This window comes from Hippoglossus hippoglossus, chromosome 9, assembly GCF_009819705.1.
Source record: "Hippoglossus hippoglossus isolate fHipHip1 chromosome 9, fHipHip1.pri, whole genome shotgun sequence".
NCBI lineage: Eukaryota > Metazoa > Chordata > Actinopteri > Pleuronectiformes > Pleuronectidae > Hippoglossus > Hippoglossus hippoglossus.
Window position 1 is genome coordinate 16,520,701 of NC_047159.1, and position 24,770 is coordinate 16,545,470.

The window sequence follows — 24,770 nt, forward strand, 5'->3', positions numbered from 1 at the left end:
CCTCCACTCTGAAAAGCAGAGAGAAAGAAAGAGGGACAGAGAAAGAGGGAGAGTGGGGGAGAGACAGAAAACGAGAGCAAGTAAGACTGAGCCAGACAGACATAAAAAGACAAAAACAAGGAGAATGAGAGCATATCTCAAACATACTATTATATCCCTGCGTGCTGCCAGCAAGGCCACTAGTGCGCTTACTGTGCAGTGGTGCCGGGGGGGGGCTCCAGCAGGTTCACTTCATGACCACTTCCATTTTGTTATTTGTGATGGGAAGGGACAGTATTTCCCCCCACTGCCTCACCCCTACTGACACCAAGCCACACTGCTCCTTACCAATCTGCTCTGATGGAATTGAGTTAGTCAATTGGTAAAAAGTGAGAGCGCTCCCAGTCGTCCTGTGGTTTTCAAAACTTTTTTCACCTTTTCCACACAAAATGATAATGATTTATCTTTTAGGTTTGTGAGTTAGTGTGAATACCATTCAGATAAAATGTACTCCACACTTTTTCTTCATTGTGTGAATAAAAAAATATCAATTTAACTATCAAAGCCCATAGCTTTGGAGGACATTTTCTTTAAGATTACTCGGGTGCCATTTTAAATTCCACTGTGATCGACTTTTAGGTGTTAAACCAGCTACAGAAAAGGTTCTCGTGGGTACTGCTGGTGCACTCTGTGGTCACACCTAGCAAACGCTCATACATTATAAAGGCAGGGTCTGTACATTTCACATGTCTCCAAGGAGTATCTCTGACAGTCAAAGTGAATCTGTCTGTTTCTTTGCCATTTTTAACTGTGTGACAAAAAACGGGCTGAGCCTGCGAGACAAAAGCTGTTCATTCCAGTACGTTTTTTTTATATTTCAACAGCACAGCAAACATGATTAACCATAAGCGGCACAGGTATTAATGGTTTTAAATTGTCTGTCAGCGACTTGTTTTCCGTCAGCTGCTGAAACGCAATGCAACCGTAAACTGCTGCATTTATTGGGTAAAACCCTCCGTTATAAGTTTTGGTTTAGCTTACAATGGTGTGTATTCTGAAGACCATACAGTGTTGGCAGAAATATAAAAGCTCTATTATAAACTGCTTGTTTTTGTTGAGGGTTTTTGCACTGGTGCTGTCAGCCATTGGGCAGAAGACACTGAGAAACATTCACTGGTCGTGCTGTCGCCAATGGCCATAAACACAATATTGAATGTGTCATACCCTTCAGCCACTGCCAAGATAACTGCAGAGGGGAATGGTCAGCTCTTTCCAAACAAACCCCCTCAACCAGCCTGACCCTATCAGAAATAGAGAAGTACCCATCAAGCCAACAGTGTTTTGACTCAGCTTTTGTCGAGATGTGTTAGTATTGCAGAAAGGTAGTGAGACAGACTGAGCACCAGACTGAGACACAAAGATGGAGGCAGAAAGACAGATAGAGGGATAGAGAGGGTGAGCAGGGTGGCAGAATGCCGAGCAGACGGATCCTGGTATGGCAGGAGTTCTGTGCAGGCGTCAGCTGTCCCTAGCAGACCCCCTGGGGCCACCCAGAACTCACACCCAAATACCCTCCACAGTTTTCTCTCAAGAGCTACATGAAATCATCACCCACACCCCAAGAAATAAGTCTAAAATTTTGTTTTTGCTGCAAGTAGAAAATAAAGGACCCCGCAAATCTTAACTCCAAACAACAGCCATTGTTGCCATTGAGATAACCTGTGATTATTTCAGTCTAGCCCAGGTTGCCTTACTGTGCCTTCATCACCGCGTCCTGTAGCAAAGTGCAGGCCAGCCTATAGCTGAGGGTGCAGAACTGAGACGGGTGTCTAAGTATGTAGGACGCCACGTCTATGCTGTGCCTGCTTCATACAGGCCCTGTGACAAGTCAAGTCATGAGGGAGCATCATGAAGAAGGAGTTTAATTAGGAGCAAGCCTCCAAAGGGGCCACAGAGAAAGACACTGAGCCAAGCGAGCGTACACATCTTTTTAGCAGTTTTTCCTGTCATTTGTTTTATCATTCTTTGCGTTCATATTTACAGTGCTCACTCTGTGGCAGTAGCTGGCTGTAGCACATTGTAGTAATTTGTAGTTAATGTTTTTTCTGGGCCTCGCTCCCCTTTTTTTTTCTACCTTCAACTGGCTTCCCATTTCATTCTGTCCACAGTTTCTTTTTTATTTGTAACTACATCGGTTGACAAATATAAAACATATTATTAATTAATTAATGGCAATAAAATGTACTTGTGTAAACAGGGTCAATACAATCGCTGTAGATTTAAAGTAATTTATTATTTCTTATCAGGCTGAAGATCCTTGTTACTTGAAAATTTGAATAGTTTTAATATAAGAATGATAATGATGGGTGAATATTTTCTGCATAATATTAAATAAGCGAACAGCACCACAGTGTTTTTGTTTAAGTCTCATATTAGCATATTCCCCAAAGACTATTTCCATAGCAGCTCTTCATACCTGTGTCTTTGAGCACTGGGTTAGCGGCTCTTATTTTTCCCAGTGATCATTAGTCTTTGATGCGTCTTATATAGTGATGATGTCATGGAAGCCCGATTTGGAGCAACGGTTGATGACTTTAAGCAGCGGGGCAATAAAATACTTCAGGGCCCAGATAAAGCACTGGGCTATTAGCGAAGGGGAAAACATATAGGATGAGTAGGGTGATGAGGAGTGGTGAGGCGGAGAGTGCTGGAGTGAGAAGCCCTTCTATGGCTATGTGAAGACACCAGCAGCTCTGATTGGTTGTTGGGTCGGGTGTCAGCTTTTGGCAACAGGTGTGATGACTTTTAACAGGTGGGCATAACTGGGATGAGTGGCATTGCGCCCTTGTACCGCACCCTAAATGTGCTGAGGCCTGCTGGAAAGCTAAGCCTCGGGCCACATGCTTCCAAGTCGTATAACACTCAGGCACAGGCTCCCTGCAAGCCATCAACACCCAACGCAATCATTGCCCAACCCCCTGCAAGACCACCAGCTCAGTTTCCCCTTTTGGGTGTCACCTTTATCCTACCCCCTCGTTCTCCTCTCCCAGTGATGCCCCACTGCTGTTCTTCCCAGAATGGAAGTGAATCTCTCTTGCACTCTGTGCTGGTGGTGGTAGGTGGCGGAAATCTTTGCAAGTAGGACGAGACGTTTTTTATAATAATAATAATAACAATAAAAGCTTGCATTTATATAGCGCCTTTCAAGAGTCCCAAGGACATTTTTTATTCAGTTTCTTGCATGCATCCTCATGTGAGCAAAAAAAAGGCCAGCGGTTCAGCTCTTGTCAGTTCGACATGATGCATCGCCAAGACCAGAACGAAACTCTAACACAAAAGAAATACCAGAAATTTCACATCTCACGCCTTTGCCAAAAAAGACAGCATGCTAAACCTCTGCAACCCCTTTGTTCTTTTGACTCATCCACCTCAGATGGAGCGAGAGAGCCTGATTCACTGTAGGTCTGTTAGAAGTCAGATCTCCTGCTTCGCCGTGGTTGATTTGTTTGGTGTGATTTCCTGAAGACTGTCAGAGATGTGAGAGACGCTTTCAAATTCAGAATTCCAGATTTCCACTCTGGGGGCCAAGTGAGGATTCAGAGAAAGAAGAGGAGAGCCAGCAAAATGTTGACACGCTTACAGTAGCTGCCTCACCACGAGACGCCTCAGGAATCAAACAGTTATCACACACACAAAAGCAGCCCTCTAAGTTCACTAAAACCACACTCAAAACAGGCCTTTGTTGTGCCGACATGAGAGATGACTGGATTGTTATTTGTTTTCCAAGCAAGCGGATCACTCCCTGTCACTTCTGCTGCTGGTTGTGATGGAGTAGCTCACGCTCGTATCTCTGCCGTGAGTGAGTATTGACGGAGACAAACAAATGAGAGGAAGAAGTTCACTGAGATTAACTTATCTTAGCATCTATCTTCCTCCTTTCTCCGTGCTCAGTGTCTCTTTCTTTTTCCTTTTTTTCTTCTTGACGCTAACACCCACTCTCGCACACCCACACAGGCACACACAAACAGACTCATTCCCCTCTTTCCCCTCCCACACGTAGACACACACACACGACAACATACACAGAAAGAGAGAGAGAGAGGGAGCCGCGCACACTTGATCAGCATCAAATACAGGGTGTGCTAAAGTAAATTTAATTATGTCTGTCTGATATGGAGCCTCAGATGAAAGCAGGAGAGCACGGTGTGAAGCGACGACTGCACAGACACGAGCAGGCCCGTGATATTCCTCCTGTAGACTAATCTCCCTTTATTAAAGCCAGGAGGGAGGGAGAGGGGGGTGAGAGAGAGAGAGAGAGAGAGAGAGAAGGAGAGAGGGAGGAGGAGGAGGGGGGGTGGGGGGGCAGCTTTGATGAGATCTTCTAACTGTCAGCTACTGTACTTTTTCCTTCTCTTCTGCCGCGCCGCCTTTGTCGCTCACTTTGCGAGGCAAATGAAGACAGCACCTGCATGGGCACATGCCTGCCTGCTCAAGCGCGAGCAAACACACACACACACACACACACACTTCATAGTTTGCTATCACACACGCTAATGTGCTCTGAAACTTATCCCCGTTGTTATGGTTGTCAACAATATCGAGAAAAGGACAGAGGTATAGCTGTCTGTGTCTGTCTCAAGTGGAGAGCGTGTGGGCTTTTTCTGCCCGTGTACTGTCTTCTGGCCACTCTAATGGGGGCAGGTGGCCATCAGGTGGCCAAAACAGAAACTGCCACATTTAACAGCACATGAACTCAAAGCTCCTCCACTGTATTTCAATTCTATTTAATGATCCAATGATGACTATGGTTATAAAAATGATGTGTTTTATTTTTTTATGACTTTTCCGTATGCAATTATGAGGTTTCAAGGTCCCATGATTTGTCATTTTGGTCAAGAGTTTGATCATTTGTTATGTCTGGTTATTGGATGCAGTTAAATCCTCCTGAGTGTTTAGCTGCATGTGTCCTTGTTCACAAAGCAGCCAGTGTATCCTCATGTCACCCTGTGTTGTAGGAGGTTGGAATGAAGCCTGCCAAAATGAGTCATCAAAAAACAAGGTCAAAGATTTTTTATTGAACTAAAAACTAGAAAAACAGTTGAAACAAAACAGGACGTACTTCTGTTAAATAAATCTCTACAAGGTTTCTCTACAAGGTTTTACCAACTCTGATTGGATTTGTCAGGATCGATTCTAAAAGTGACCTCCTCAGAGTTCATGACCATTTGTCTCCAAAGCTGTTCACCTGGGTCATTGTTCCCTTCACCCCAAACACCCATTCAACTATGTTGTACAACTACTCTGTTTGCAGACATTGAGAAAGAAGGGCCTAAACGGCTGTGACAGCCCAGACCCCGACGCAGACGACTCGGTTGGCCATAGCCCCGAGTCCGAGGACAAGTACAGGAAAATAAACGAGGACATTGATCTGATGATCAGCAGACAGAGACTGTGTGTAAGTACCTCTCATTGAACCCGAGCCTTCCTCTCACCATTCTCTCCTCTCTTTCTACCCCCCCACCCCTTCTGTGCTTTCTGTTGCTTCGTCCTCGTCTCCTCCTTGTTCTCGTCACGTCTTCCTACCACCACCCATCTGTCCGTCACTTCATCTGTGTCTCCCTCCGTCCTTCTGTCCGTCCGTCTCTGTGGTTGTGGGACCTGGCAGGCGTTGAGCAAGAAGGAGAACAAAGGCGGCGAGAGCCCGGAGCTTGAGTCTGCTCTCATCCTCACCCCCCGCACTGAGGAGAAATACAAACAGATTAACGAGGAGTTTGATCACATGATTAAAACTCATAAGATACCTGTAAGTACTGGGTTGACGCCACGCCGCTTCCTCAGCAGGCTAACAAAATGCTGACTGGCCGGTAACTGTTGAGCTAACCCAGCTAACCACCATTGTTTGCCACCAGACTAAATACTCAAAGTGAGAGTGCAGTAAAGACGAGAGTGAGATTACACTGACAATGACAACAAATTACAGTTCTTTGATTTCCCCTTATTACAGCTGAGGAACAGTCCTCTAATTTGACATAACTATGACCATAACAAGCAGGCGTTTTTTACTCAAGTAATTGCAGACTTTCTCTCAAGACAAATTTTAACCTCACTGGGTTCCCCACCTTGAACCCGTTACCCATAATGCCTTGCCTGGCTCCCCGGGGAGGTGTGGTCTGCATGTGCTTTTCCTTTTTCCTGCAACGAAACACAGCCCGCACATCAGTCACCCGCGACAACAAGGACGGACGCCGTGGCAACGAAGCATGAGCAGACATTTACACACGCTTAAACCTATCACAGAAAATTAAATGATCGCTCATTCTCTATGAAATGAATGATGCAGGCAAACACCATTTTGAAGACATCTCTGTTAGTGGATGTAGAAATGTCAGTACACTTCAGCTACTGGATTTATATTATACAATGTTACAGAAGAATCTAATCTATAGCCATCTGCCAGAAACCACAAAATAGAGGCTGCCTTCTATGTAAACTTAGCCTGCCCCTCATTCAGAAAGCAACATATTGGAATGGTTAGAGCTCTTTCCTCACAAAGAAGGAGATAATTCCCCAGTAGATAATTCAGAGAAGAACAGTAGTGTCTAAGCCACGTGGAGCTGGGGGAGATGTGGTTAGAAGCGAGGCAGGGGCTGGTGAGCTGGGGTGGGTTTGGGATCAGAGCTGAGTGTGGATGGTGGGGGTGGAACAGCGGGGGCGGGTGGGGGACTCTGCACACAACAAGTGGCAGTTCGGTGTGTGGTCAGGGCGGCTGCCAAGCACTGGGCCTCTGGATTGCAGAGGACTGTTGAGGGGACTGTGCGGGGGAGAGGCAGAGAAGGAAGATGAGTGAAACAGGAAGGATGGCACCAGTTAAAGGACAGCTCACAGCAATGGGGCGTTTGTGCCGACGCAAACGGGCACGCAGAGACAGCTCCGGCACTCTTAAAAAGCGTGGCACAGGGAAGTCATGGGTATGAAAACTCCTGCAAGGATTACGAGATGGAAGAAATTACTCAAAGGCTTCAAAAAAAATTAAACGGAACCAGAGACAGCCGCTCACTGGTTATAAAAGAGAGCATCCATAGTTTTTGGCGAGCCCACTCTTGTGTAAAATTGCGGTAAAAGCGAAAACGCACAGAGGCCTCACAATGAAATACGGTTAAAGTAACATTCATTGTGCGTTGAAATAATATTTGGCCAAGGAAAATTAAAGAAGATGATGTATAGCGCTAAGGCCCACATCCCCACATACGTCGGCCCGATGATCCCGCTGATGCACTCGCTCCGTCCACGGCTCTGAGACACATGGCAGCAATTTAGGACCCTATTTTCTACTTCCTAAAGCTAACATGCAGGATCAACCACTTCCAGGGCACTCCCAAGGTTAAGTCCTTCTGCCAAGTGACACAATAAACATGACAAACTATACGCCTGGGGCCGGCGAGCTACCTCTGCTGATGAGACTGCTCTCAGATCTGAGTCCACCACTTATAAACACTTTGCATTCGCTCCTTGTGACAGAAAAATAAATAATTTCTCATTGAATTCAGTTCTCCAGTCGTGAAGCTACTCATGCAGACTTTTTTTTTTTTTTAACGTGAGGTGAAGACAGACTGAATTATCTTTAGCTCTTTTAAAAAACAGTGGGACGCCACTGGCTTAATTCCCAGTAAACCATAGCCTTCTTATTTCTTAAATGTAATAAACCTGGAATATAAATGCAGCGTTTCCTCACGTCAAACTTTTGCCATCACAGTTATTAGTATCCTCCAAAGTTAACTACCTATGCTACATCAAGCTGCAATGACAAAGTGTTTCTAGCCCATATATCATCTTGGAAGCAATTTAAATAGCTCTGAGAGGAGTTTTCTAGGTGCTTACCCTTTAGTTTTTGTGCAGTGCTCCCTCTTACCGACCACACTGTCCTGTATTTTTAGTCTTTGTTCTGAGAAGTTGTTTTCCTCAACTATGCATGGCTGTCTATTGTTAGTTCCCCGTTTGTCCTTCTAAACTTGGCTGTCTGTCTTTACTTTTGTGTGCGACTGCTTCTGGAGTTACACTTGGTCAAAGGATTTTTGAATTCCTTTGCGTTCCTGGAGTGTTTGTGACATGTCCCGTCTCTTTCTCTCTTTTCTGTGTCCATTCCTTTCCTCGAAGGCCTCCTATTAGTTTGTTCACTCACTTCCATCGTTGGCATCTTTAGTCTAATCAAACTCGTGTCTGTGTCTCTTTTTTTTTTTTTTTCTTCCTCTTTCTCAGCAGGCCGTGCCCCCATCAAGCTACGACATGCCTGTGTCCATTCCCGTCAGCAACCAGAACAATCTCATTTACAGCCATCCCGGTGGTTCCCTAGGCAACCACAACCTGTTGCCACTGGCACACCATGGCCTACAGAGAAACAGCATGTCTCCTGGAGTTACACACAGACCCCCCAGTGCAGGTAACACATGTACGGCCTCACTTGCTCTCATGCACCCATGTACACGCTGTCATCCACTCCATCTACCTCCTGTGTATCTGTCTGCCATGTTCATAGAAACACATCAAATGTTTGATTTATTTTATGACAGTGACTCTTTATGAAGGCACTTAAAGGCAATGAATGAATCTGGAGTCTCCTGTACATACTCACACAATGCCAGCTCAGTGATTTCTTCAAAGAGAGTCAATGATTTAAGAACACATTAAACCCCAGCCCACAGTCTCATTGATTTAACATGAGGCTCTACACATGTCTCGCCTTATGTATGAGCATTGAATTGCTTGGTGACATAAGTAAATCAGGCCTATTGGTTTGTTATTGTTGTCCAAGGTCCTTTTTCTGTCCCTCTGGTCTGAAGGCTGCTGCCCACACCCTTACCCTGTCATTACAACTGGATTCGAGGAGTGCCAGCATAAACTAAATATGAGTTTTGGCGCTCGCAGCGTCCACACCAAACCGCACACGCTCTGGACCCTCCCACTCTTCCACCTCACATGGATTAAAAATAATAATGTGTCATTTTTCTTGGACGCCTGCGTAATGTATCTGCTCGCAGTGTCCAGTTGCTTGGAGTGTTAAGGTTTGAGTGGGAAGCGGCATTACTTCGGGTATCAGTGCGCATATGAAGCGCCGAAACGCACACACACACATACACACACAGCGTATTGTGATTAAATTGAGTTAGTTTCTGAAAGGTCAGCAAGGTATGAGACAGGAGCCATAGTGGATGTTACGTGGGTGTCTATCCTCTAATGGTTTTCTCTCTTTTCCTCTCCTCTCTCTTTCATCTTTCAGGTGGCCTCATGGGTGCTGACCTCACCACTGGCGCAGGCACCAGTGCTGGTAAGAACGGCCTCTACTATACACACACAGTTGTCTGCTAACACACACACCCACATACACATATACACACACACACATACACACATGGCACCCACTCACCCACTCAGGGCCATAAATTGCATGACTAATAGTAACCTAAACCCAAATGGAGATTTTGTCCATGATGTGTTGATGTTAGTGGTGGTGGAGTTCATCTGGGAATGTTTGCACAGTGCTGGGGTTGTGAAACATCCTGCCTGCATTCAGCTATAAAACGCTAGAACAAGTGGGGTGGAAACAAATAAAATCGCAGTATATGCTGCAGCAGCAGATTGACTGACAGGTAATCTGAAGAGATTTGAATGTGCCGTTCAATTTTCTCCGTTTCCCCGTACAATAATTTATTTCTCTATTAGCTTTGGGTGTGAATTAAAAAATGACAACACCCATAGCTCCTATTTGGAGCAACTTGTTTTGCAAGACAAACTTGCTTCACATACAATAACTGCTATCATATGTCTGCAACCAGATTAATTCAGTGGCTCACCATGTAATATTGATCCCATGGAGCGGGGAACAACCCGCGTTTGAGGAGCATTTGTAAGGAATCTTATGTGTTGGCCTCTGTGTGTCAATGGGTTTGTCCCCGAGGACATGTCAAGCCCAAGTTTATGGTAAAAAGACTCCCAATTAAAGGGTTACATTTTACAGCCATGGCAGTGCAGAGTGTAAAAATGGAGAATGGTGGGGGGGGGGTCAATGGGGCACAGCTGGGCAGCCTTGTCTGGCCCCTAGGGCTCCATCACAAGGGGTCAATGCTTGGTTTCTCTGTCTGGTCACTCATCACACACACACACATAGACATAGACACACACACACAACAGGACCGTTTGTTGTGGCGTGTGTTCTGTCGACGGCGTGCTGCAGAGCGTGATTCAAATGTAGCCTTTGTGTCACTGCGCAGCTCTCACAGAGTGCCTCTGTTCCTTCTGCGCGTCGCTCAGCAGCAGCGAAAAACACGACATTGAGAGAGAGAGTCATGTCGGAGCTAAAAGATTCCATTCAAAGCTCTCTTAAATCTCATATGGATGTGTGTGTGTGTCTATGTGTGTGTTGGAGAGGGGGGGACCCCAGTGATGAATATCCACTGATGGCTGAAGCATGTGTGCTAAGGAGAAACAGTGGGAGAACACAGATGGAAGTGTTCTGTGAACTTGGTCAGCCATTTTAATGATGTTCCTCTAAGTGACTCAGTGTGAGGTGGCCCAGCCACTGTGGCACCACAGCGACTGCTCCTCTGCTCCTCGCCGCATGTTTTGATAAAATGATCGCACAATAGCCGTCTGGCCGGTGCATGAGTGTCTTAAGTGGCAGGGCCTAAGTGAAATAGGAGGAGCCAAGTTATGTGTCTTTTTGAACGTTCCTACGTGTGTGTGTGTGTGTTTGTTCCAGAAATGCACAAAAACACACAACGCCTCCTTTGTGTCTCAGATGTCTGCACAGAGAGAAAATGACAGCTTTTAAAGCCCCAACTCACATGGGATTTGCATTACCTGGGGTCCTCCCGTTGTTTGGAAGGATTCCTGTAAGAATATGCCACGTCTGTAAAGTTATAATTCCACTGTTGATTGTCTACCTTCTTTCACCAAACAGATTTTGCCAATTTTGATCTCAATTAAATTCTCTCTTGTCTTATATATTTTTCAATGTCTTGATTGATTTGATTTTTTTTCATTTCTGAGCTAACAGGGATGAAGGTAGTGGAGGTAGTGATTTGACAGAGTTTATAGTGAAAATTCAGTAGGCTCATGTAGCTAAAGGTTACCAGAGTTTATGGTTTCTGCATTTGTTAGAATAGTCCATTTAAACAACCACTTATGTGGCATTCATGACTTTGTACCTGGATATTTTCTAAGAGCTCCCACTTCACATTTTGTCATGCCACAACCTGAGAGGGTTAGTTTTTAACTTTGTTTCATAGACTACAAACATAACAAAAAACAAAGTAATTTAAACAACAACTTTTGTTGTTCGTTGCCAGGCAGCAGTATTTTCAAAAACTACTTCAACTCAAAGTGCATCACGTACTTGATTTCCCAAGCAGAAAATACAAACTTCAGAGTTCCCTATCTTTGCGGCATTATTATGGGACATATCTGGAGATAATCCTTTATATTTTAGCCTGTAAATTCAATTCAAACAATGACTTACTGATTATCCTGTGAAAATTGGCTGTGTGAAACTCAGTTGTGGAGGTAAATTCTGACTCACATGAGGTCCCCAGGTAATTTTTTAGTACAGTGCAAATAAGGCACGTTACTGAAAGGCTGAGTTATCACATCCATCCTTCCTTTAAGGGACGCTGGGGGTCCTGGAGCCAATGAGTTATCATATATTACATAAATTTACTTTGAGATGTGCATATTCACGCGTATGTTCGTTCATTTATATACAGTATGTCGTCAATCTGTCAAATCCTCTGCTTGTGAGGAGCGAGACAGAGCGTGAGTGAAAGCGAGCTGATGAACGCAGCTCCAGACCAAGGCCCCAGCATGTGAAAACCTCCCACCTCCATTTCTGCAATTATGTAGCTGTCATCTCTGCTCCGATCAGCACTCTAAAAAGCACCGCGAGGAATTAACGAGAAACTCCTGTCGCCTCTCACCTTGATCACAGGCCAATTACTCCCTCGGATGGATTACATACGAGGTACATCTTTAAGACGTCCCTGGTCAGATTCCCACAGAAACGCAAGTTAAGAAAGAACACATATAACAACTGACACCAAGTCGGGTTCAGCGGATCAGACGACGTCTGTTTCAATGTTGGCAGCACCTCGCACCAACTGTACAAGTTGTGAGCGCGAGTGTGACACCTCAGTTCAGTTGGAGAATTCAGGGTTGAATGCACATTTGGCCAAACCGCAACGGAAGCGTGTGTGTGTATGGGGGGAATAGGATGGAGCGCGCCTGTTAGACCACAACAGGACACTAAAAATGAGTTTAACCACACCTCTCCTTTTTGTGTGTGTGTGTGTGTGTGTGTGTGTAAGAGGGAGAGAGAAATAACGAAAAACTTTGAGGGGGGCTTTGTCACACATGTGCATCTTGAAGTGCTTCAACCGTGGCACCTACAGAGGCCGAGTGCAACTCGTCCCCCAGGTATGACCTCAGATGTCCCTCAACGACTCTGAAATAGCAAAAAAGCAGTTTATCGGAATCTCAGATCAAATGTCGTTCTCTACGTGTTACTTTCATACAGCGGCAACACAGACCCCAGGGTGAGCTGTGTTTAATTTTGGTACTTCCTCTAAATGGTTGACACCAGACCTGCCCCACAGCCCGGCGTGAGAAGCAGCATTAAGAGGAAGAGAATGGAAATGAACTCGACCTGATATCACGTCATCAGCTGCAGCCGTTATTGAAGGCAACCGTCCTAAAATCAGGGCGATGGAGCCTCAGAACGGACAGATTAGAGTCACTGTCCTTGCTTCATTAGCTCAATTAGCGAGTGATTTTTACTTTTGAAGCGCTTAGTGACTGGCCTGTGCCGCTCGTGATCACAGTCATCTTGCACATAATTGACTGGGCCGCCGCCATCTTCACAGGGTGGCAATACACAGATGTCTGATTAACCGTCACCGAGATGAAGTCCGTGTCATCTTGACCAAAGTGTGTATTAATTTCTCTCTATGGCTCAGTCTCTTTTATTTTATTCATTTGTACAGAAACACTGATGTACTTCCTGCTGGGTTATTTACTAAAGCGTGTGTATGCGTGCGGTGTGTGTGTGTTTTATGTGTGTGTGCGGTCTCATTCATCTGGCTCCACATGCACCCACTCAGTCGCACAAAGGGCCAGCCATGAGAATAAGGGAGCGGGAAAACTGAAGAGGCAGCTGCCTCTTTGCCAATGTGAGATCGACACTGGAACGAAGAGGGTCCAATACAAAACACACACGTGCATCCATATGCATCACACTCGTGCATAAGCAGTCGTGTCTCACAGGGTGTCAGGTCGTATTGTGCCTATGTCAACGCTTATAATGTGACAGAAAAATGGTACTGATGTTGAATCATGGATGTAAAATTGTCTACAGTAAAACATACAATAACTCATACACACTCTCGGTTGTTAACATCAACTTATACATGCTCACACATTACACATGCCAGCAGACACACACACACACACACACCGGCAGTCACACACACTGTTGTTCTTGTTTTCTGTCAGACGGTCTCATTTTCTCTCACCGCTAGCGGTCGTTTACTCTTCAGATTGTTGAAATTGAGCTTTTTAGACTTTTCATTTCCAAACAACAAAAACCTCGCTCTCAAATTAAACAAAGATCAGCGAAGGGAAATTGCCCAGGAAGACATCTGCGACTCATTTTCCCCCGGAGTATATGATTAGGAAATTCATTTATGTCTAACGTATAATTCCTGCCCGTCTTTCAAGTGGGATCGTCCACACAGTGCCCTGTGTTCTACCCCGTGGAAGAAGGAAGGAGAAGTAAGGGGAAAAACAGCCTGCGGCATTGGGTTAGAAACAAAGACTATGTTGCTTGCAAGAATGCTCCACTCTCAATTTTTTTTAATGACGTTGCTAGGATTTCGCCCCACCGGTTTTTTTTACAGAGAAATGGGTGCTGCACTTGGCCCTCTGTAGTTAAGGGAACGCAGATCTGGTGGCAACCCCAAGGCAGGGTCTTTGTCTGGAAGAACCACATGTGTTTAACTCTGATGGCCAAATGATGGGTCCCATCCCTCTGTGGTCTTGCTACCCGTAATTAGACGTTTTTACACGACTCACTGGCTGTTGCAGGGCACATGTAGCCTTAACTGACAGTGACAGAGGTGGAGGGTGAGGTCCTCTCCAGTGGATGCCTTCATTGTGTGACTGCCAAACAAACAGCGGCGATCCTCAAGGCGGAAACAGTCGTCTGTTTGAGTATCTGTTAATGACGCTCTCATGAAGCGCCATCGACGAGTCTGCTCTGACTGGTGAGCTCATAAAATATTCTACCACAGGAAGAGCAGATGAGACAGAAACACTGGAAATGAGCACGAGGTGAAAATGGATTCCCGTAGTTCTTAATTAGGCTCCACCATCATGGACAGCAGGATCTCCAAGATTCATTAAACTTTTGTAACAGGTTTAATAACATGTAGCTGTGCTTTCGGCTCAGAGACCATTCAGGGGCAGAGGTATATTTAATATCTTTCTTTCTCTTTCAGGAAATGGATATGGGAACCACCGCAACTCGCCTGGTCTGCTGGTCTCTCCGGGCGGCATGAACAAGAACATGCAGGCAAAGTCTCCCCCGCCCATGAACTTGGGCATGAACAATCGCAAACCAGACCTACGTGTGCTCATCCCTCCCGGCGCCAAGAACAACATGCCCTCCATCGTGAGTAATCTTTTCATCCCCTCATTTCTTACCATCGTTCCCTCCTTTGACCGCCCTCCGTTCCCTGTTGTACATCCTCCCATCTTTAAGGTTACTGTGGTTTATTTCCTCTCTCGTCCTCTTTGCTGCTTCCAGCTCTTCGTATCAGACTTGGTGCGATGAGGTTAACTTTAGGCACATTTCTTGTTTTCAAATGTGCCTCTGCATTTTCTTGAATCAACAACTGTCCTCTTCAAAATGTATTTTTCCCCAAGACTGATATATTTCATCAGCTGTATTTGTTTCCTCTCTTTCTGATAAGGCTTTTTAGTGAGTTATAGTTAGCATCTTCCTTTTTCACACTAGTTCTGTTCCCTTGGTCCTAGAGCAGCTCCATCCCTAGATTCACCAGTATTTCTCTATTCTCACTCAGTATTTCTCTATTCTCACTCACTAATTTGAATTTATCACCCTCCCCTTTTAATGCCACCAGTCTGAGGATGTTGACCTGCTTTTGGTAAGTTGGACTGCCACTCAAATTTAGAAATCAAAACCCCCCTAGTAGGGCCTGTAGAGTCTGAAACTTAGCATAATGTTCCTTGTAGAACGGAGAGCAGTCACCTGAGTGTAACCTCTTAATGATTGTTACAGACAGATACAGGATGTCATAGGCAAGTGGTTCCGACTTCACTGTAACTTTAACCTTTATTGTTGCTGACTGCGCTGAAGACGCCAATGTCACATGACATTTTGTGAGGGCACATACTGCCACCCAGTGGTGCATCAGAGTAAAATCAGCCTGGCCTCTTTATCTTGCCTCAGCCTTCGTCAATACTCTCTTCCCACCACTCCCTCCTACATCAATACATCTGCATATAACGTTACAGGCTCACAGTTTTATTTATCAGAATATAGAAATGAACATCAACACAAAATTACACTATGATTTTGCACCAAACCTCAGTTATATTCCGCCCCGACCATCCCCTCTGCCACAGTAAAGTGCCTCTCCCTTGCCGTCGCTACCCTGCGTTGCTGTGGAGACTGATGGTGTTACTATAGCGACAGTGCGCCCTCGGAAAGGGTGGTAAATGATAGGGTTGGCAGGGTTCAGCCGTGCCGCACGTCAAGTGATTAATTTCCCCAGAAGTTGGCATCACATTCATTTTCTCAGCATCTGTTGAGTGAAAGAAAGAAATGGAAAAGAAAAAGAAAAAAAAACTTTCTGGGCTTGTCACAGTTTTTTGTTTGTTTTGTCTGGGAGGTGATTTCATGTTCTAACGCTGTTTCCATCTCTCTTTCCTCTCTGTGCCGTCTCTTTATCTGTCTCAGAACCAGAGAATAAACAACTCTCAGTCGGCTCAGTCACTGGCCACCCCTGTGGTATCAGTAGCAACTCCCACTCTACCAGGACAAGGCATGGGCGGTTACCCATCTGCCATCTCTACTTCTTATGGTACCGGTACGTATCTTATCACCGTCAGCGTAAAGTTCTCATTTTCCCATCAACGCCGGATAATTCTCTGTTAATTACCTTGAATATTTTAGATAATGTGATGTGTTTTCCTTCAGTTCTTACAAAACCCATATATTCCAAACAATTTCGTTTTGTTTAAGGGGATTTAAATCAGTAAAAATTTACTCATTTGAAATGCATGTGATGCTTTTTGAAAATCTCCTTTCCTAATTTAAATGTTATACAGCTTTATGACAGCAGAGGGCGCTCTTGTCCCACTCACTAGACACAGACCCAGCACTTCTCAGTGAGGCTCTTTGACCTTCCTTGAACAACCTATAATCTTCATCCTCCTCTTCATTTCCCCTGCGTGTTTGTACACAGAGTATTCCCTGAATAGTGCGGATCTGTCCTCCCTGTCCGGCTTCAACAGCGGCAGCTCCCTTCACCTTGGCTCAATGAGTGGGTGGCAACAGCAACACCTTCAGAACATGCAGCATTCAGCCCTCGGCCAGCTAGGGTGAGTGACAAGGTGTTGTGAAATGCATGATGTGGTACATGACTCATCACTAGAGATTCACCACACTCAAGAGAGTCACTGTTTTCAACTCGCAAGGTCCAACACGAATATGACACCTCGCTGTTTTCATGAGTTTGAGTGCGTGTGTCACATTTGCAGACTGACATTAAACATCACGTTGTTTCTCTGTCACTCTGTAACCCCTCTGTGTTTGCTTTCCTTCCGACAGAAATTGCTCTAACTCTCACTTATGTCAGGGTTCAAATCTCTCCCTGCCCTCTGCTCAAAGCCTGCACATCAAGTCCGAACCTGTTTCTCCTCCCAGAGATCGCACCAACAGCACATCGGGGGTCTACGGCGGCGGGGTACAACCTACCCACAACACCTCGTCCCGCCAGGACTCGGGACGCTCCCCAGTTGATAGCCTGAGCAGCTGTAGCAGCTCCCACGAGGGCAGCGACCGCGACGAGCACAGGAATGAGTTCCACTCACCTCTGGGACTGTCCCGGCCCGCCCTGGATGAACGCGAGAGCCCCTCCATCAAGCGGGTGCGCCTGTCAGAAGGATGGGCGACATGATAGCTCTGTCCTCTCTCCCTTGCCCCGAGTTGCCCTGAGCCCCCCCCCCGACAACGCATCGTCACAGTGCCCCCCAAAGTCAGCTCCCTCCTCTTCCGCCTCTCACTTTACGTGACGAGTCACTCACCACCCAACCCCATGGCCTCCCCCCTTTTATCTCTTCAACGCTGAAGGAAAGAGAAGGGATGACCCTTTTCAAAAATCTGTTTGTAATTTCTTTTCCCTTTTGGTTTCTTTTTGCTGAGTGTGTGTGTGCGTGTGTGCGTGTGTGTGTGTGTGTGTGTGTGTGTGCTATACATATTGACATTATATATACCAGTGGGGTGTTGTAATGGGGGGTTTGGGAGGGTGGGTGTTGATTGGGATAGGATCAGGGGGGTATTTTTGTTGGGGAACTATGCATAAATTGTATTGTGTGTGGATAAAAAGAATCACGTATGCATATATCTTTACACGTGTGTGTATGTGTACATATATGCATATCAACAAATAAACAAAAAAATAGTCAGGTACTCTGTTTCATAAAACGTACGTACAATTTGCCTCAGCGATATATCAGTGAGTAGAGACGAAAAAAAAGAAAGAAAAAAAAACATTAACATGAGTGTGAGTGTGTCCAGTGGAAAACACCTTAGCACTTGAGTTGGACAGACAATACATGTGTACAGTGTCGGTTTCATTGCTATATACCTTCTCTGCAGTTCTCCCTTGCAAAAATGTGTGTTACCATTAGATGATGTCATGTTGCAGGTTCAACGTATTTATGTAAATAGAGGGTGACGGGGGGGACGGGCAGGGGTCGAGTTGCCAGACGTTACAAGGTTTATTTACTCACTAAATGAGGAGCTTTTATGCAACATTTGAAGGATTGTACAGGTAAACAGACGAATCTGATGCTAAACGTGTGGGACCTTCGGCCATTTTAGCGCTCCCCTTAAAGACAGGAGCTGCACGAGGACCACCCCATTGATCTAAGAGCTACGTTAGTGTAATCAAGAAAACTCTCGATCTAGTATTAACTATTCAGTATTAACAAACAAAAAAAGAAGAAAAATAAAAAACAATTGTACGATACACTTGCTTATATTTTCATATGAAAGGAATACAATGCAAAGCATTTTTGTGGCTTTTTGTAGTTTCTATAAGCCAGAATGTGTTTTTGATAGCTTTGCTAATAAGAGATGGATAGTTCACCCAGAGGGGAAGTGACAGGGCCTCGGAGCCCTAAGCCATGAAAAACAGACTGAGATCCAATGCTTTGCTGAACTGTTTTATCTTTGTAGAGGTTTGTTTTTAAACGTGTATTTCTAATTATATATAATAATGGTAATATTAAGAATCTTTTAAAAAAAAAAATCTGTGAAATTAACATGCTTGTGTATAGCTTTCTAATATATAAATATATATAATAATGATTTTTTTTTTTTTTTGGTTGGTTTCTTAGTGGAGTTTCTATGTGCAGATGCACATTTTGTCTGGTTTGTTTAATTTGAGCCCTGAGCAGTGCTGTTTTCGGGGGTGTACTTATAGTCTAACCTTAAAAAACCAGCCGGAGAGCGTGGCCAGAGTTTGTGTGACGGAGCAGAGTCGGACCTGAACGCTGAAATAACAGCCTGTTAGTGGAAAATGTCACGAGACTGGAACTGGGGATGACAGAATTGAACACTGACACACGATGTACATTATTGTCACTCTGATGAGGAGATATGACCGGGCCTCAGTCCACATCCACATTCATTTTCATGCATCAGATATTTCATTCGTAACATTAATTACCTAATTCAATATAGTTAATCTCATCAGACATGTTTTTGACATTATCGGTTTTCTTCTTCACCACGATCTCAAGCGTGTGCTCAGGATGTTGCACGAGCCCAGAGCCAATCCATACAATTTTCTATTTGAATCATCGTTTTTTTCCCCCGTAATATGATTTTTGAAAGTGCATTGTGATTAATTATCCCCAATCATCAGTCTGTGTTGATTCCTCATGTTCCGCTCTTCGAAGCAGGGTTCCACATCATGTACCCCGTGTCACTGACGGCTCGGCTTCAGACACACAGGGACAAATTGGTCACGCTGGTTTTGGGAGAAGCACAATGGTTTATTTTAGATAAAACAGCTGTTTTGATTTTTCTCTTTTTTTAAACAACAAAACTAGCCACATATCTCTCCGCCTCCCACTCCCGTATCTGCTGTCACTTAAGTGTTATGATATTTCTGTGTGCATAATTCATGCAGGTTCACTTTGTTGTTACTGTATACAGTCTGTGTAGTCGAAAAGGGGCAGAGCCTCTATAACGGTGTTCTCTCTCTCTCTTCTCTCTCTCTTTTTTTTTAAATTCAATACAAAAGGCTGAGAAAAAAATATTCATATATATAAACATGATGTTTCAGGCAGCATAAGTGTGGAGAAACCAAAGCCAGTGGCATTTATTTTTTTTGTGTTGTAAACTCAACTTTTATTTTCACATTCATTTATGGTTTTTTGCAAGCATTGAAACAACACAATAAAAAGAATTTGCTCAAATGTAGAATTGGTTTCACATTTCAATTTCAGTCAAATGTAGCGTTCAGTTGTCTTTTACCAAACCACAGTGTTTTACCTGTTCTGTTGCTCATTCGTCTCCCTGTGCATTGCATTGAACGGTTTATACAGAAAAAGAAATATTGTATCTGCAATTTTTATTCACTTTAAATCAACAGAATCGTTCAGGCCTGGTGGTGTGAAACGCTTGTGTGATCAAAACACATTTACACACTTATTATCATTGAATTAATGCAAACATGTCCTGCTTGTTGTGTCGTTTTGACATTAATTCTAACCAAAGACATGGAGAAAACTTGTCTTTATATCTTCTTTTCTGTTTCTTTTTGTGTTTTGTTAAAATCGGAAGCCATTCTTTTCCATCATCTGTTGATCAGTTGTTCTCTGTCGTTCTGTTATTACAGACTAAATGTTGGTACCTCAAATTTGACCCAGGCAGTACCTCAGCTGATGTTTTTGATAAGTCACCTGCAGTGCAAAGGGGAGACCATACACCTGTACAGCCATGTGTAGTGACATACCATTGCTTAAGGTCCCAGTATTCACACGGGATTCTCTGTTGCTCCATCGTGTTTGTGGTTTATTTAAGTTGTATTCAGAAGCTGAAAAGGATTTTTTTTTTTTTTTTAAATGAGTAACATGTTAAAATGCTTAAAAAAAAAAGTCAGTCTGTAGTATCAATGTAGCTTGTATAAACCTGAAAATGGGGGAGGTTTGGAACTAATGTTTTCTGGAAACGCAAGAGCGGCTTTCAGCGGCAAAAGCTGGCCTTTGTCGCCACTTAAGACTAAGATGGTATTAAATTAAATCCACATCTCTGTAACTCAAGGGACTTGATTCAGCTGTATGTAGTGAAAACGTATGGGGGATGAAATAAAAGTCTCCTCTGCTGGAGGGAAAGGCTATTTGTATTTTGCAGAGATTTCAGTAAAGTTACTGGCTTTCTTAGTTATCCTGATATGACTTGGTGTGATTTCATTGTGTTTGACTGGTTCCTGCATGCACTCCAGAAACACTGGTTCCTGCAGACTCAAACAAATAACACACATGTTCATACTTTTGCATGAAACTCTGCCAGGAGTGGTTCAGATAACCGCTTCATGTCAAGAAAAAGTGTATAAACTACATGACACTGAAACAATGACAATGGCATCATTTTCACATTTGCTTCTTTGCATTTACCATAAAACAAATCCGACACTTTGCCATAAATATTCATGCAAAAAAGGCTTTTATTTGACATTTAAAGCTGAGGTTTATCTCACTTAAATTTACAGTAGCATCATCTTTCTCAGTAATACATTAGACTACACACACACAGTGCACATGGATCTTCAATTCACAATGAGAGGGGGAAAAAACATACACACACTGTTCATAAGTAATCTCGGAACACAGGGAGCTGCAAATCTGAGGGATGTGAAAAATTCCCCTGACACACACACACACACACACACATGAGAAGAAAGAAAGAAAGAAAGAAAAGAGAACAATCACTGAAATCTCTCTTTTTCTTTCCTCACTGGTTTCTTCCTAACGACCATGTGAGAATTTGTGCAGCTTTGTATACGAGAATTGCTTTTTTTAAAATTACATAGGCAGTGGCTGATTAATATCTGACTTGTGACAACCCAACAATCAGTGACAACAGTTGTTTATTGTGTGTTGATGGTTGTGTGATTCCAGTTTAGTGATTGCAGAGAAGAGACACCCCCCCCTGTGGTTCTGACGCGTCTTTGTTGAGGCCTTTGTGTTTCTCTTCTTTCCAACAACATAAACACACCACGTGTAATTTTTCTTAACCTAGAAACCATCAGAGATTTAATATGAGGGACACTCTTGACATTGAGAATCGATACAGATGAAAACCAATAATCAAACGAAACCGTTCTGATGCTGAAATTCGATACCGAGCTTTCCGAGCCTTTTATTCGTTTTCCCAATGCACCGTCACTGCATCGTCTTTTTGTAAAAATAAGAATGATCTTTTATCAGACTTTTGTTTTTATTTCATCAATTTTTTTCGTTAGAATTTGAAAAGATACGTCGAAGCCTGTCGTTTTGAGATTTCTATTTTATTCACATCACGTAGTTAAATGCGAATTAAAGCTTTGAAGTGAAGATGCGCTCCAATGCGTTTTGGAAACACACACGTGGAAACTCTTGGAGCCACATCGCTTCTTATTTAATCCAACCAACGAGATTAAATCAGTTTTTAAAAAGACTGTAAGATGAAGTACATTAAAAACACTTCGTTTTATATCTGCATCCATTTGAATCATTTGAAATGTAGGTATCTGTGGCAATACAAAGTAGCAATGTCTTTTATTTGAGATTTTGCAATTACGCTTTAATTCCATTAATTGATCATTTTCAATCTAAAAGTCGTATTAGGTGTTTATTTGTCAGTGTACTGTGTATATATATAGGTCTAGGTATATAGATATATAGGTGTATAGGTATATAGATTGGAGTCGAGTTTTCCTTTACAATGTGAAAAACAGAAAATATACCAAAAATAACTCATTGTAAAATAAGGTTGTGTCATAAAGTTGCATATTTTGTAACACATTTAGTTTTATTATATTATATATTTGTTATATCTCACAAAAAGCCTCGTTGTAACCACAAGAACAAAAACGCACCTTTATCATCTTTTAATTGTGGAATAGGATTTTGAAATTCACATTAAATCCTGACTGGCTTCTATCGAGCACAAACTTTGACAGTATTCTTGATGGTGCCTGTGAGCCTCCGCTGCTAAACAGTGGATCTTGTGGATTTGTATTATTTTTGCTCTCACTTACATTCCTGCAGGGGCTGAGGTTATATTTGAATTCTCGTGGGAAACTGTGCGTCCCCTCAGGTTTTAATTTAACTCCATGACACCCCCCTCCTGCTTTATCACATTAAACCTGAGAGCAGTGAATTAAAGGGTTTATTCGAGGAGCCTGCGTGTATACAGTCACTGTATATAAACACCACATGTTTATTATCTGTCAGAAATAATGTGACAGCAGTTCTCACGGATTCTCAGATGGTCCGACTGACGCAAACACACATGGAGATTTGAACTGAACCGTTAGAAAGACAAAGACCAGAGGTAAATAATCAAAAGGTGCACGGCGAGAAGAAAAATGTGATTATACATAAATAATAATGATAAATTAATTCATTGCAATTATAGTCTAAAATAGTAGCCATTTAAAAAGTAAAGCATGAATGTTTTACAAATACAAATTCATTTGACAGTTTCTGTAAAATCTGTACACGTCAGTACTTTAGAAAAGTCTTATGTAACTAATTTTGGCTTTCAACAACTTCAATGCATTTCTCGATTGTTCACGTCTTTTAAAAAAAAATATGATCATTTAATGTGGATGAGCGGATGGGGGGGGGGATGTTCAGGTGCACGTGCACTTCACTGACCGTGGAGGATGTTTGTCTCCCCGTCATCGACTCTCTCCAAACTCACCACTAGATGTCACCGTTTAGTCGTCTAGCTGACAGGCTCCTAACCTTCATCCTCCTCCTCCTCCTCCTCCTCCTCCTCCTCCTCCTCCTCCTCCTGCTCCTCACTGTCTGTCTCCAACACCATTCATGGAGACGGAGCAGACGTGAATCAGCCTCAGTGCGACACTCACTGCCTCACCAACATTTTTATATATTAGGTGATGAACAGTGGAGATAATGTGGGGACTCTTCATCCCTCATCATTTACATAGCCTGCAGGTTCACGATTAGATTCTACTTGCAGTAATAAAAGAACACCAATAGTATCAATAGTGACAATAATAATAATAATAATAATAATAATAATAATAATAATAATAATAATAATAATAATAATAATAATCGTAGAGTTGAGGATTCTTACAGTATTTGCTCCCTGTTCTGTTCCTGAGTTCACGGTGCAGGAGACACCTCGCACATTACAGCTGAAAGTGTTGAACTGAAAAAAAGCCTCTTCTTCTTCTTCTTCTTCTTTGTTTCTACTGTTTAGTCCAGATTCGCAGGTTTCTGATACAAACTGCACATTTTAATTCATGATTCAATGTAGACTATAATTTACATTTTTAGACCCTTTGGTTATTTCTGAAAAGAAAAGTACAGCACGTGCTGCATGGCCTCATTATGAGATTCATATTTCATCAGATATAAATATGATAAATGGCTGGCATCACATCTCCTTGCATTTGAAAGTTAAAATAAAAATGGCGAACTCTTTTATTTTGTTTTTCTCTGTTTTCACATCACACGTTCTTATCTTATCGTTTCGTGTAATCTGTATAACAGCTGTTTTTTTGCACGCGGCTGTATAATCACTATTATATTAAATTCATGTTATTGTATGATCGGCAGGAGATAAGCCGGTGTCTATGAATTCTTCTGTCCAACACTCGATCCAACAGAGAACCACTCGGGCTGTTGTTCTCTCTCACTGCCACTAACGACCTGTGTGTGTGTGTGTGTGAGATATTTAGAGTTTTTACATAATAAAAGGTGAGTAAAGAGTAAAATCAAATGTCTGCCTCTCCCAAAGAAAAGTGATTTTAACGAATCACTCTATTTTATTTTATTTATTACATTGGTTTTGTGAGATCGTCAATAAACAAGCACATCGTGAAATTAAACTCTATCTTATTGGAATAATTGTGGTTTCATTTTGTCAATAGCAAGAGTGTGATAGTTATTTAAGAGGTGTGTTTTTCTTTTTAGGAAATACGAAGGTGTGTGTCACCTTCATATTTTGGGAGATGTGCCCAATACAAAGGAAGGTGCTGAGTGGAGTATTTAAACGCATCCTATAACATTAAGTAACATCCTAATATTTTTGCTGCAGGTAACGAGAGGGCTAAACATTTCTTTTTAACGTGGGGAGCTCTGGATAGGTGGAGTGACGGACTCCTGTGGCTACTGAATGTCTTTACGCGCAGCCAGCCTGACCACTGGTGTTCAGCCACGAGCCGTTTAAGACAGAGCAAGGTTCGATGGCG

At 43.1% G+C, this 24,770-nt stretch overlaps 1 protein-coding gene and 1 long non-coding RNA gene across 8 annotated transcripts in view; one reads left to right on the forward strand and one right to left on the reverse strand.

Moving 5' to 3' along the window:
• Positions 1–20,731, forward strand: part of mef2cb (myocyte enhancer factor 2cb) — a 72,785-nt gene extending 52,054 nt beyond the window's left edge. For 2 of the 7 annotated variants that reach the window (XM_034596610.1, XM_034596611.1), the window contains 8 exons: positions 5,291–5,434; positions 5,645–5,782; positions 8,236–8,416; positions 9,254–9,301; positions 14,520–14,692; positions 16,004–16,133; positions 16,512–16,647; positions 16,877–20,731. In XM_034596610.1, the coding sequence (XP_034452501.1) occupies positions 5,291–5,434; positions 5,645–5,782; positions 8,236–8,416; positions 9,254–9,301; positions 14,520–14,692; positions 16,004–16,133; positions 16,512–16,647; positions 16,877–17,225 (1,299 nt within the window). In that variant the 3' untranslated portion in view covers positions 17,226–20,731. The remainder of the gene's footprint in view (positions 1–5,290; positions 5,435–5,644; positions 5,783–8,235; positions 8,417–9,253; positions 9,302–14,519; positions 14,693–16,003; positions 16,134–16,511; positions 16,648–16,876) is intronic. The other 5 variants (XM_034596612.1, XM_034596615.1, XM_034596617.1 and 2 more) reach the window with 5 other exon arrangements.
• Positions 163–23,736, reverse strand: LOC117768347. Its single transcript, XR_004615046.1, has 3 exons — positions 21,211–23,736; positions 12,288–12,292; positions 163–4,505 (listed from the first exon to the last, which is right to left on the reverse strand). It is a non-coding gene; the product is annotated as an uncharacterized LOC117768347 (long non-coding RNA).
• Positions 23,737–24,770: the final 1,034 nt, after the last annotated feature.